The following is a 14,796-nucleotide window of genomic DNA, read 5'->3' as shown; positions in this document are numbered from 1 at the left end:
TATTCAAAAGCTGTCTAGACATAGTCTTCAGTAACCAGGTCTAGGGGGCCCAGCTTAACTAGTGGAGTTGGATCAGATGACCTCTGGAGGTCCCCTCAAAACTCAATGATGTTTGAATCAGTGATATTTTGCAGAGAACTGGTTCAGAGTGATGGTTTCTAAGCAAATTCGGTCGTGTTATTCCTGGTGAAAGCTGGTTTGGGTTTCCCAAGACCCTGGTCCCCTCCCACCAATGTAGTAGGCCAGGACTCCCTCATTCTTTGCCAGAGAACATAATGAAGAGGTCCACACCACACATGCAGGTCCACGCTCCACCAAACCCAAGCTAGAGGTGGCTTTCCGCCATTCTCATGTAGACAGGCAAACCCAGAGTGAGCAAGGGCCCATCCAAGGTGGAGCAACACCGGCACACACAATGCTGCAAGAGCCTGTGCTGGACTTCTGCGTTCCTCACTCTACCTCTCTATCCAAATTTCTGCCCTGTTAATACAATGAGATTTTAAGACCTGGTCACAAAAGCTAGTAAGACAGTAGAGGAGAGGAAGAAGATGAACAAGGTATAATTCATGAACTGTATCAACCATTGATTGATGCAGTATTTCGATTCTGGTTAGCTCCTCCACTAACTCCAGAGTATTTTCCCTCCCTTCCGTCCCCTGCCTACAACACTTTGCCAACATTTGCACGCAACCCACACCCCTCCCAAAATACAGATGGTAAGATAAAAATAGAACAACTATACGTTCTACCTTTAAAGTTGCTAAATTTGTACTGGGTTTTCTTTAAAGATAAGTGACCATGGGAATAACACATAGGAGAAACATCTTTAAATGGCTATAGAAACCATTTATATCACAGCAGTCTTCAGATTTGTATTACAGTTCTTTGTTCACTCAAGTTGCTTCAGTTCTGAAATCGCTACCCTGCATCTGTTTCTGAGGGAAATCTTTCTGTGGAGACTCACAGTTACATAATTCAAGCTATTCACATTTTTAAAAGAACAGTGGAATATGCCTTTGATTTCATCTCTATTTATTTAATTAAAAAGCCTGGCAGGCTGTTTGATTTCTTTAATCAGAAAATGATGTTAAAAGGTTTCCAAAATACCATTTAATGAGTTTCAAAAATGGATGCAGATACCATTCCTGCCAGGTTTCTGTATATTTCAGGTTCTTATTAACTGTTCGTTTTTTTCAGCCATTTCAGCAGCTTATCGGTAAGTCGCAGGATAATACAGCAATTGTAAAAGGCTACATGCTCCAAAATGCATGCAGAGGTAAAGCCCCAGAAGCGGAGTCCAACATAACAGTCAAAACCTGTTCTCCCCATGAACACCATCACGAAGGTTTGCTGACAAACAAGCTTAAAATCCTCCATCACAATAATGTGAAATCAGGACAATAGTTTTTGAAAATAAATGCTTTGAGTGTTCTTCAAAATTATACGTTATCATAATAATGGAGGGGTTGAATATATATCAAAAATAATCCTAAATGGTTAGCAATTACCCTTATGAATCATAACCATCTTCGGATTCTGAAATGCCATTTGAACATCTCAGCTGTGAAACTCTCCCCTTGCTGACTGACACTCAAAAAAATGGAAACAGTGCAAACCCCAGAGCCAGACCTGAGCATCCTTGGGCATTCCCAGGGAAAGCTCTGGAGGTCTGGTGTCAGGCGCAACCTCAGAGCACTCCCCGTGCAGGAGGTTTAGACTGTGGGTCATACACATGAAAAGAGCCAGGAGCCATCCGTGCATGCTTACCTCAAGTATCTGTGGCCCCTAAATCAAAATCTGTTTATGAGGGAACGTGAGTGAGGGAAGGCTAGGGAACAGAGACAGGCTCTGCTGAGCTCAGCCCTGCTGCTACCCCCAGGAAGGACCAGAAGGGATCAGAAGACCCTGGCTTCCTTTCCTCTAGGTATGTGCTGGGTCCGCTTCCCACTTTTCACGTGTTATTATCCCAACAACCTAAAAGCTGTATGTAATTGAGGAGGGTAAGGGAAACATAAGGAAAAGTCTTCTATTTCCAGAAATTAACGTTTCGGTGATGAGGCAGTAAATTATCTTAATCAAGCTGGGAGGCATCTATGAGAAATCATTTTTATATGATTTAATGAGAGAAGGCATCAGAAATGGTGATTTTAATCAGTCAAGTGGGATTTAGAAGCAAGAAGATCCTGCTTAAACAACTCGTTAAGCCTTCTCAGAAAAAAAATCTTTACTGTCTCTGCAGACAGTCAAAACAAAATTTATTGTATATATTTACTAATTCTCTAAACCCCTTGGTAACATTGCATATCAGAAGTCAACTGATTAAAGACGAAAACAAAGTTAAAGAAAAAAAAATCTTCATAAGCACTTGCTAGAGAAAAACAAGAGGCTCTGAGTCTCTATGAAAAGACAGAGCTGACTCAAACCAAATGCTATTAGGACTCATAAATCCCTATTTATTATAAATCCAATGGCTATATTAAAGTGAGAAATACTCAATACCTTCTAATTCTTTTTGTAATTTGTAAGGCACTTGCACCCCGGCCTGCACCACACAGTGACAGCAGAGGACTGGAACAAGAATAACATGGAAAATGGCAAATTAAACAGGATCCTTCAAAGGGCTTAGCCTCAATTTGTACTGTCCTGACTTAATCTAAACACCATGACATGCCTCCCAAAAGCTACATCCCATGGCACCATATAATCCTATGTCATTGCAGAATGCACCAGTACTGCTACATCTATTTTGAAATCATGATTTATAGAGTAGTTCAAGGTTAAGACATATCAAAACATGTCAAGATCCCTGAATTCACCCCACTGATCCTTCCAGTGACTTTAATTCTCTCTTATTTTTCATTTGCTGAACCGGAAGTCTGCATTTATTTTTTATAGGTATTTCTACCTCCTTCAGTTCCAGACTAACATATGGCTGCCTCTGTCATGTCAGTACAGAGAGAAGAAGTGCTAAGAGTATACCATGAAATAAGTATTTTTTGTTACTTATTATTAGTCACTTGCCATCTGATTTTGAAGTTGGGAGCAGGAGATCTCCGGAAAGAGGAGACATGTGGACTCTTCATTAGTGACTGTAGTGGTAGGACAAGGGGTAACAGGTTAAAACTTAAACAGGGGAAGTTTAGATTGGATATAAGGAGGAAGTTCTTTATTGTGAGGGTGGTGAAGCACTGGAATGGGTTGCCCAAGGAAGCTGTGAATGCTCCATCCCTGGTGCTGGTCAAGGCCGGGCTGAACAGAGCCTTGGGTGACATGGTTTAGTGGGAGGTGTCCCTGCCCAAGGCAGGGGGTTGGAACTTGATGATCTTAAGGTCCTTTTCCAACCCTAACTATTCTATGATTCTATGGTTCTATGAGTAGCTTGGTTCTTTACAACGGATATTGCAGATCTGAGCACAATTCAGACACCGAAAATAATTTACTTGAAGAAACAAATAAGGAGCATAGGCTGAAAGCACCTAGCCCTCTCTTAAAACTCTAAAATTGAAGAACTTGGATGAGTATCAAAGCCTTTTCCACTAAATATGCTACAAATCCCCATCTGTGAAGACACAGGGTAGGACCTCAGACAGCCCAGGCAGCAGCAGCCCCCTGTGGTACCTGCTGTAGGAATATGGAAGTAGGGAGCAAACACAGCAATTCCTCTGCACCGTGTTTTTGGGGTGGGTAAGAAACCAGTTTATCTCTATGGTATTGATGCTTTTCGTGGCAGTCTTACAGAAAGATAAAATAAGACAGCAGCTTTAGGAAATTGGCTGTATTCTAATGATGCTTAATGACTATGTGCAGAAGCCATGTTATTTTATGAGATCCCCTGAACTGGTTGTCAAGTCAGGAGACGCGGCACAGGAGCCAAACAGCACATCTGGCACTGGGAGAATGTTCATCCTAAAATTGCTGCTGTGCTCAGTACACAGTTCCCCACTTGGGACTGAAGATGTCTAAGTGAAATCAACTGCTTTCATGGGGAAACATTAGAGCTGGTGTGCAATTTTAAACTCAAAATATAGATCACAGGCAGGGTTTCCCAGCCCTAACAAAGAAGGATGCCTTGGTCTATGGCAGCACAAGGATAGAGCCGTCACAACATCAGCGCAGGAAAGGGCACATATCGCTACCAGACTTCACTTTGGCTTTTGCACCTCATCTTTGGAAAGAAACCAAATGCCAAAACTGCATCACTGTACAAATTCATCCATTTTCATCATGTTCTAGTATTGAAATACAATCTTCTGAGTTTCAAAATCCAATTCCATTTCAATTCAACTTGATGATACAAAATGATGATGATTTTTTTCATTGATAGGAGGGTAACAGATAATCACTACAAAGGCAGCATTATAGGCTGAAAGTTAGAAAGTTACACACACTGCATTAAAGGTCTCTTTTACTTCTGGGATGTGAGAGAAACTCATTATAAAAATGGGGTTGTAGAAAAGAATTGCTCCCTGGAGGCTGCTGTCCCTTCTGCATAAGTTTCACTCAAAATAAATGCTGCTCCCAGTAGGATTAACAGAACATTGTGATTATACTTCAGAACACAAAATGTAAGGAAGCTTATCCCACACCAAGTGAGAAGCTGGAAGGCAGGCAGGGTACCTGAAGTGCCAGCTAGGCTGATACCAGCAGCACAAATGATCTTGTACATCACTCAACCTTCCTCTCCTCTCAGGCTTGGCTCTGACTTCTGGCTGGTCTTTCTGGGCTCAACTGGACCAGACACAAAAAAAATCCTAAAAACCCTCTTCCATTTGGTTCAGATCGAACACTTGCACATGTAACTTCAGCTTAATGTGCAAATCAACAACAGTTTAATCAATCTTCCTGCAACCTACTTCCCACAGACTATATATTCATCATCCCCAGGATTCTCCTGACCTACATGGAGATCCATCAGACTCACCCCCAGTACCACCACTGCTCTTTCTCCAGCCAAACACAATTGAAATTAATTGTAAAAACCTTTTCAAATGTATAACCTACTCACTGACTTCCTGAGACAAAAACAAAACCCACCGAACATTGTTTTTACACCTAACCAAAACCAGCACCCTGGTTTCTCAACAACTGCAAGTTACTTCTGTTCTTTCCACGCCAGCAGACATTTCAGACTTGTACTGCACTCCTGGCATCACATAAACACAACAGCGAGGGCAGGTAACTGTCCTACACCGAGAAGGAAGAAAGCAGACTGAGTCTCTTACTGGCTTTATCTACAAAACATCCAACAGAGCAAGCTGGAAACAATTTTATATTTCTAATAATACCCTTCAAATTATTGCTTCTATTTTGCAGTAGCAGTGGGCTGTTAGATGCAAACTCTATGTTAAGATAGCTTAGATGGAACACTTTTGCAACATATTATTTCGCAAAGACGAGAAACTTGTCTTGCACAGCACATATGATCAATGCTGAGGCTGTTGTCTCCTGATCTTCAGCCCAGCTCCAAACATCACAGCACCACACTCAGCTTCTCAGAAAACGACCTCCGAATCAAATCAATTTTTTGCATTAGCAGAGGTATTCAGGTACATAACCCATGTGAAACATAATCCCATTTTTCTTGATCTATTGCGTATACTCCTAAACACGAACTGCTCACGTTTGTGTAGGTATGTTACTGCGTGTTCCCAGAGCTAGACTGCTGTCTTGCCAGATATATTTTAGCTTTCAGCTGACTGACAGGGCAGATTCCAAAAGAATCTGCTAAGAGAGCACCAAGACAGAGAGATGGGTCCTGACTTTCTGCAAGTTTTAACTTACTAAACATCCAGCCTTGCCCTCTTTAAAAAAAGGCCATGCTGTAGGGAGGACTGCACCTTCCCTCGCGTATGTTGTTGTCTCCCCTCCCTGAGCCAGGGAAAGATGCCTGCTAGAAACCAACAGTAAGAATTGCTGCAGCTTATACAGACCCCCTGTGCTTGTGCCAAAGGCAGTGCCACAAAGGAAGACTTTTTGTCTCCTCGGCACCTCCATCTACATATTCACATGTTCTTGCTATCACTGATACTGATTCTCCTCCAGTCCAGCTGCCCTCCAGCTCCAAACTCTCCTCCTCCCTCATTTACTCACATTTTTAAAGACTTTTTTAACTTAAAAACCCTTTCATCCCCCCATGTTTTATCAAGACAGAGCACATTTTGCTCTACTTTACCCAGTATTCATCTCATCTTATAAAACTAGGTCACAAAATGTGCAAGTTTGTATGACGTAGGCTTTACACATCCAGAAAATACCTTTTTTGTTGTTGTTGTTATGAATGTAATTTCTAAGCCAGAAATATTTGCAAAAAAATATTCAAAAGTATACAGATACACCACTTTGTTTTGAAATTCTAAGGAGTTATTTACATAGTACCTTTTCTTCAATTGTTTGTGTTTTAAAACAGTTCTGCTAGGAAAGAGAAAAACCAAACATCTGGAGTCTTCTTGTCTGCACGTCAGCCCAGAAATCTTTATATGAACGAAAAAACAGAGTTTTTCTTGAATTATCAGGGAGTGTTTCATGAAATATCAGCAGTGTTTCTGGAAGAGCGCAGGTAAACCACCTCTGCTGCCCTCAGTCCCTCTTGATATCGGGCTGAGTTACTAAAATGCTGCAGCCAGAGGCTCTCAGAAATGGCCTCCTGCACTAGAAAAGCAGCACAGCAAGAAAATGCTGGGAAACCAGCATATGGACTGAAAATCTAAGATATCCTGAATATTCCCCTCTGAATATTCTGAATGGCTGGCAGCCCATGCCAGTGCTGCAGCATCGCAAGCTACCAGGCAATGCCACAGGGTGCATAGCACACCAACCCCGCTGCAGCATCCCCACACCACTGAACCACAGTGGAAGTTTTTCCACCTTGCTGGGAGCACCAAAGTGCATCACCTTGGTAACAGACACATTGCCAAAAATCCCTCGAACATTTCCTTTGTAGGAAAAAACAAGTGAGGCCATCCCAAAGCATTTGCAAAATTTGACTGTCACTGAATTAAAGGGCAACCTGAAGTACACAACTTTTCGAACATGGATGGTAAGACCTGTGAGGTGACATCTGTTTCACAGAGCATTTGCTTTCCCTACTCACCCGTCGTTTCCACGATGCCCTCCAGGATGACGACAATCTCAAACTGCTCTGTTTGCATGCTGCGCTGGGAGAGGTCGTAGAAGGGGCTCTTGGCATCAATCACATGGCAGATGGTAAGCGGGGACACAAGGAAAAGCTGGTCGGCCCCTGTGCTGAAGCCCACGTCGAGCTCCAGCTGATCGAGTGGGAGGAACTCACCCTCTGGGGTCTGGCGGGACTGGATGGGCAATGAGGGGAGAGACACAGAGAGAGAGATATCACCACCGGAGCAGTCATCACCCAGGCATCCCAACAGCATCCTCCATCCCTGACAGAGCATTAGCAGCTTTTCCATAAGACAGAGCTCCCCAGCACTACGAACAACTGCTGTTAGCCCCACAGCAGCTGGGCACAGTCCTCCAGGGAAGTTTTTAGACTGCTGTCCTTTTGACAAAAGAAGCAGAGAAAGGGGATGCTATTATTGTGTTAGTTATCGCTGCCTGGTAAGAGCAGCTGTAAACCACAATTTGACAGCTATGTAAGTAACAAGTCCATAAAATCATGCCTGGAGCTGCAACTGCAGATTCAGCTCTCTGGCTCGTGCGCCTTGCTGCAAGCTTCACATCCCCAGTCCATAAGGAGCACTGTAACCAGCACAGCCCTGTCCAAATGCTCTCACTCTGGCTTTTATTGCTTCTCCCTGTGATGTGAATAGGCAGGAACAGAACATTGTAGCCCTTCCCAGTCATTACTTTTATTACAGAATTTTCCATTATTTGCTATTCAGATTTTAAAAAAACCCCAACACAAACAAACAAAACAAAACAAAAAAACAACCAGTAACAACAAAAAAAGTTTTGCAAACCCCTGTGCATCAAACACAGCCAAAACCCAGTGTTAAATCACTACTTGGTTGTGGCTGGCCCATCCCTGGAAGTGTTCAAGGCCAGGCTGGACAGGACATTGAGCAACCTGGACTAGTGGAAGGCATCCCTGTTTGTGGCAGGTGGTTGGAACTGCCTGGTCTTTAAGGTCCCTTTCAACCCAAACCATTCTGTGATTTTATGACTCTGACACTTGAGAGGCATATCCATCATCCCTTACATTTTCATCTGATGTCAAACTTCCAATATTAAGCAATACTACTCACTTGAAATAGGCTTTATTTCTTTAACAGGAGCATGATTATGCTTGCAGGAAGAAGCATAATCATTCCCTTAACTTTTCTGCTGTTCCCATACTCCTTGTTATTCAGATGTATTAAGTAAGAAAGGGGACAGGAGGGGGGCAAGATGCCTCATTGTACAGGGACCAGCACAGCCATCACCTCCAGATTAACAGCTCTTCTACAAGTGACACCACCATCCCCTAGAGAAACCCAGCCCCATGACTCCTACAAAACAGCCCTGCACTGGCTGCTGCAGAAAGGGGGATGACACATGTCCCCAGGGCAGCCCCCAGCAAGGGGGGCAGCCACGGCCAATGGTCAGAAGCCGTAAAGAGCCTAAAAGCAAAAGGGATCCTAAAAGCAAAAGGCAGCAGACAGAGCAAAACTGGATTATGCGCCTCGCTTAGGACTTGGTTTCTATTTTTAACATATTCCCTGAATGGTGGCTGGATTTGAAGAAGACCTAATCCCAAACAAGCAATTGTGTGCTTCACTGCCCTGAAGTTTTGGCTAAGAAACACACCTTAATTTTTGTGTGTGAAAATTCAGTTTACCACACCTGTCTCTTCCACCCCTTTCTATCATATGCCATACAGTGTTAGATAAAGACATCAGAGCCAAGAAACATCTAGAGCACATCTGCATAAATATCCTGCCTGCGGGGTTTTGTTTGTTCTTTTATTAGAGAGAAGTCTATTTTCCAATTAAAAGGAAAAAACACATGCAAAGTACCAAATAACACCCGTTAAGCAGAGCAAGGAGCAGCTCTAGGGAGAGAACTACTTCTAACAGCCATCCTGCACCCCTAAAATACCATTCTAGCCCCACAGAAGGTGAGGGCTGGCCCATATCTAGGTGACATGGTTGTAATGGGGACACAAATGCACCTGGCCTGGCTTTCAGACTGAGGAAACTGCTGGCCCTGGGTCAGACCCAACAAAGCACAATTGCATGAACTCAGCTTTAGTAAGAATGCTAGTGGTTTGGGAAAGTACTTTAAAGATATGGTTGTAAAATCGCTGCTTGTTCTGCCTTCTGGCTCTTCTGGTTAGCTTTTCATCTACCACTGCTACTGTCCAAAGTGTCTTGCCTTTTCACATCACGTTTCACAGAATCATGGAATACCAGTTTGGAAGGGACCTCAAGGATCATCTGACCCAACCTCCTCCGTGGATGATTTCCAAGGGACACCCAACAGTACCTGCCCCAAAATCTTAGTGTGAACCAAACAGCCAAAAATCCCCTATCAACACACAGGAGAAGATGAAGAAGCAGAATGAACTATTATTATTGCAAAAAACCTCCCATATAATGGACATCTTGGCAGATGAAACAGCAATGAAAAAGACAATGTGGTTCTTGAGGGACACAGCAAAGTCCAAAGAAACAGGCAGGAGCTACAGATGGGAAGAAGAAGATGATGGGGAAGAAAGGTTAAAAATGGGTGGGCTGCTATGGGCACCCTAAGATTTTACAGCCGCAGCAATATCAAGTGTTACAGGATCTAGCTGTGAAGTCATTTACACAAAGTAAGATTGCTTCTGTTCTGAGGGAACTAAGATAAAGATCGAGAGCTAAAATGTTACAGACAAACCAAGTATTACTTTATAACTTTCTCCCGAGCTACAAGCAGTATACTACCCAAGGCAGGACACCTACTATTGACCATTTTGCTATTCAAGCCAACACAAAAGAAATTACCTTGGGTGACTCTTTTGACTCAATGTAATGTAGGGAGGAGAGTACAGAGCTTCTAAGTTCTTTACAATCCTGGAGATTCATTAAAGACAGTGAATATTAAACTGAGCAAGTCTTTGCACTAACTTGCCACTTTTAAGGCTTAATATTTGTTTTTTCTCCAACATGGTCTAACCAGGGGAAAAAAATTATTAAACAGAGTATATTGGGATTTCCAGCTTTACATAGGTTTTACAAGCAGAATAACCTGCTGTGAGCAGCCTTGCAGATAACTCTGCCCTTCCAGTTTTGGAACAAACCTGCAATAAAGATTATGTGCAAATCAAAGCAGGAACACTGAAGCAGCAAAACACCCCTACCAGACAGAAGGACTGCCCATGTGTGGCAGCACCCTCTGGGAAAGGGATCACTCTCCCTGCTGCAATCCTTCTCTTTTTTCCCTTCTTGTTTTTCTATGGCCAGGAGGCCCAGCCAAGCACTGCTCCCCCACAGCAGCAGAAGGATGCACCATGCAGAGATGTTTGGTAGGGGCTATGCAGAGCCAACCATAACTGCATCCACAGAAAAGCCACATTTTAGACCTTTATTATCCTCCACCTTTCCGACCTCAGCCCTGCCTGCTCAAAACCAGAAGAAAGGTGGCTATGAAACTGCTCTTTCACGTATTTAAAGTTCAGGACATTTTTTTGGAGCCACACTAAGTTTTAAGCACCAACTTTAAAAATTCCTCCCTTAAAGCTATTAAAGAGCTACATTAAACATGACGTCCTGACCTTTCGCTAGTCAGGATGGCCTCCTCAAACAGGTTAGTCAGAGGGGTCACCATGGTACCCTCTAAAGACAGAATGATTACTTACCAGCCTAATTGCTCATCATTCAATTTACCCAGCTGAACTTCTGACACAAGGAAACAACCAAGGATAGCTCACACCAGGGAAAACTGTAACTGAGATCCCAGCTAATTATTCAAAAAGGAAGGAACAGGAACAGGCACCTCCAGGTCAGTGGCAGTGAGTACATTCTCCCCAATGTCAGTTCCTAGATACCACAATCATCCACGCTTGGCAGGAAGGGGACAAGTGAAATGATGGGGATTCTTTACATACCTCTTTCCACCCCAGTTTGCTGAGTACAAGCACTGCCCCTCCTTCAGGCCAGGGGCTCCCTCCTGGCTTAGGGTGCTGTGTGAGTTCATTGAGAACGCAACAATGATCCCGCCTGCAAGCCTCCCATCAGAAACACGTCTTTGGACCAAGACATGACAAGCCCTCAAGCAAAACTGCCCAAATCCAGGCACAGCAGAGGGGGGAATGAGCATTCCTCTGCATTGTGCAGCCAGAGGAGTGAGGACAAAGTCAGAGCAGCACTTCAAGCGGGGTCCTTTCCTGGCAGGGGACCCCGCCTGCCCCTGCAGCACACCCACTCCCAGGGGAGGACACCCACAAACCCTACCAGCCACAGAAACAAACTGGGGCGCTCTGCATGCACCAATCACCCCCGAGCCATCCCCTTCCACGCACACCACCCTTATTTCATATGCCCTATGGATATGCAGCTGTTGTAGCAAGCCTCAAACAAATACTTAATTTTCCCTAGACATACAGGACCATTAGCAGGACTTGTAAATGTCTAACCCTGACATCCTGCTTTCCATGAAGTTATGGCCCGTACCAATAAAGTTCTGCCTAACTGGACTCAGCACTGCCTGAAAGCACAGAAATACGCCAGAAAGGCAAACAGCTTTCTTTGAAAATGCACACCAAGGAGCTGGAGCTGCAAAATATTTATTTGGCAGAGAAATCTAGCACTTTATAGAAATATATAAATATTCATGTAAATCCAGGGCTGACTACAAACATTATCCTAGACGGCTGCTGGTAAATCAGTTGAGTGAATCTGGTGCCCGAGAAGCATCACAGGATGCAAGGGCAGGAGTGAGGGGCAGCAAAGCTGGTGGCTCCAGGGCAGTGCAGAGGTGGGGACATCCCCGGGAGACCGGCAGTGGCAGTGGGGTGAGCATGGCAGGACGGCACTTACTTTGAGCAGCTTGCAGCGGATCTGTGCGGAGACCATGTGGCTGTTGCGAAGGTTGCCCACCCTGAACATGAGTGTGAGCTTGCCATCCCGCATGGAGATGGCGGCGTGCTCACTGAACATCAGGGTCTCAGCCCTCTTCTTCGGCTGAGACATCTTGATGAACATGCAGCCAATGAGGAAGGCATCCACAATGGAGCCCAGGATGGACTGGAAAAGGAAAAGAATGATGCCCTCAGGGCATTTGTCCGTGATGTAGCGGTACCCATAGCCGATAGTGGCTTCAGTCTCTATAAAGAAGAGGAAGGCAGAGGGGAAGTTGTAGACGTTGGCCACGCAGGGGGTATAGCTGTCATCGTGCGCCTTGTTGAGGTCGCCCCGCATGTAGGCAATCACCCACCACATGGAGGCCATGAAGAGCCAGGCCACGGTGTAGGTGAGGATGAAGATGAAGAGGTTCCAGCGCCACTTGAGGTCCACCAGCGTGGTGAAGAGGTCCGAGAGGTACCGGCTGGTCTCGCCGCCCAGGTTCCCGTGCTGCACGTTGCACCGCCCGTTCTTGTCCACGAAGCGCTGCCGCTTCCCCCGCGGGGCCGCCCGTGGCGGGGGCAGTCCCCCGCCGCTGGCCGAGGTGCTCACCACCTGGTACTCATCCCCCAGCTTCCGCCGCAGCGCCGACATGCTCCGCTCCGCACTGCTCCGCGCTGTACCGCCCCGCGAAGCGCAGCGCAGCGCCGCTGCTCCCGCCCCGCCCGGCCCCGGCACAGCCCAGCCCAGAACGGATCGGAACGGAATAGAATGGAATGGAACAGCCCGGTCCGGGCCGCCGCCGCTGTGCGGGCGCGGAGCCACCGCTCTGCGCGGCCGCCACCCACGCGGAGCCGGCGGCAGCGACGGCGCGGCCCGGGCAGGGCGACACCCGCCCCGCGCTCCGCCCCCCGCTCAACGCCCCGCGCTACGCCTCCCGCTCCGCCCCCCGCGCAGCACAGCCCGAGTACCGTCCAGCGCCCCATCTGGTCTGCTTCCCTCTGCATCCTCGGAGCATCCGTCACCTTCTTCCCCCTTACCATCCTCCCCGCCGCCGCTCGCACACGGGTCTCCCCCTTTCCTCCTCCTCCCCGCCGCGGTGCTCCCTCTCTGCCGGGAGAGGAGAGGCCTTGGGATGGGAGGGGGGTGAGGCACCCGCTCCTTTGTGTTCCGTTTCATTTTTACTTTTGGCCGTCGCAGAAGCTGGATGAGGCCAGCAGCATGCGGTGGGCCAGGGCAACCTTTTCTACCTGCTTTGGTTTCACCTCGCTCCATTGGCAGAAGGAAATTGTGAAGAGAAACAAAAAGGTCGAGGAAGACCCATCGTCAGCAGAGACAGTGGTGAGGGTTCAAAATGTGTGTGTGCTAGGGCAAAAAATTCTGCCAACAGAACTGCCAAAAAATGATAGCAAGAAGGCTGACGATTGTTCTCCATGTGTCTGTGGAAGGGCTGGGTGATGCAGCCATTGCACGATGCCCAGGCACATTTCCCACGTGTGTTTTTTATCCCATTTCTGGGTCACAAGGTCAAAGTAACAAGCATAGGGGGCTCTAAAAAATAGTTGGATTTGGGTATTTCTCTGTCCCTAACAGCCACTCTTAATCACTCTGCAAACAGTGGATGTGTTCCCACATCTCAGATGGGGCCGCAGGTGATAAGCATGTGAGGCATCAGTGGAGGCAACCACAACGTTCATCAGCTCAGGTCTATGGAAAATACATGGTTTAAAGTTAACCTGCCCTACATTTTGGTTTGAGGAGCAGAGCAGAGGACACAGCTGGGTAGGATGAAGGCACGCCAAACTCAGCTCTCACAAGCTGAGAAAGATGTGGCACAAGTACATGAAAATTACATTGATGTGGGAAAGTCTCACATAACGGATGTTTGCAGACAGGAAGAAAGCAGAAGTGGGACCATGAATGTGTCATTATGTCTGTGCCTGGCCATTACATGTGTGCTAATGGGATATTATGTCCAGTGCTCATATCCAGTTTTCAAAGAAGACAGGCGTGAGAGGTTCTGGAGAGCAGGGAGGGAAGGCGAGAGAAAGGGAGAACAGCAGGATCCTTTTCATGCAGCAGAGCCACAAAGCATAGCCCCTGCCTGGGGCTGGGCATGTGGCTAAAAACTCAGTCCAAAAATTCAGACAAGTAAACATTTTCAAACTGAGAGAAAGAAAACAAAACCCAAACCCCTAACCTTGAAATTGTGTCTGGGGTACAGTGAATGTTCGGCCACTGGAGATTTTTAAATGATTAAAAGAAAAAAAAATAGAAGGGAAATAATGTAATTTAAATATTTGGTTTCAAGGGGGTTGTAAAATTATCCTGACAAAATACTGAACAGGAACTCACTAGTGGAGTGCCTCAGGGGTCGGTGCTGGGACCAGTGCTGTTTAATATTTTCATCAACGACCTGAATGAGGGAACTGAGTGTACCCTCAGCAAGTTCACTGATGACACTGAACTGGGAGGAGTGGCTGACACACCAGAAGGCTGTGCTGCCATCCAGTGAGACCCGGACAGGCTGGAGAGTTGGGTGGGGAGAAACTTGATGAAATTCGAGAAGGGCAAGTGTAGAGTCTTGAATCTGGGGAAGAACAACCCCATGTACAAGTACAGGCTGGGGACTGACCTGCTGGACAGTAGTGAAGGGGAAAGGGACCTGGGGGTCCTGGTGGATAGAAGGTTGACCATGAGCCAGCAATGTGCCCTTGTGGCCAAGAAGGCCAATGGCATCCTAGGGTGCATTAGAAAGGGTGTGTTTAGTAGGTCAAGAGAGGTTCTCCTCCCCCTCTGC

At 46.0% G+C, this 14,796-nt stretch overlaps 1 protein-coding gene across 1 annotated transcript in view; it reads right to left on the bottom strand.

Moving 5' to 3' along the window:
* The window catches only part of KCNJ3 (potassium inwardly rectifying channel subfamily J member 3), a 52,796-nt gene extending 39,893 nt beyond the window's left edge, over nt 1-12,903 (bottom strand). Inside the window, exons 1-2 of the mRNA XM_061363782.1 lie at nt 11,973-12,903; nt 7,091-7,307 (exon numbers count right to left, since the gene is read on the bottom strand). Of these exons, the coding sequence (XP_061219766.1) occupies nt 7,091-7,307; nt 11,973-12,650 (895 nt within the window). The 5' untranslated portion in view covers nt 12,651-12,903. The remainder of the gene's footprint in view (nt 1-7,090; nt 7,308-11,972) is intronic.
* Nucleotides 12,904-14,796: the final 1,893 nt, after the last annotated feature.

The sequence above is a fragment of the Neopsephotus bourkii genome, unplaced genomic scaffold (genome assembly GCF_033783945.1).
Source record: "Neopsephotus bourkii isolate Nb327-2 ecotype Australia unplaced genomic scaffold, CSIRO-AGI_Nbou_v1 NB_1181, whole genome shotgun sequence".
Classification (NCBI taxonomy): Eukaryota; Metazoa; Chordata; class Aves; order Psittaciformes; family Psittacidae; genus Neopsephotus; species Neopsephotus bourkii.
The sequence above is the reverse complement of the archived record's forward strand: the minus strand, read 5'-3'. Positions and strand labels throughout refer to the sequence as shown.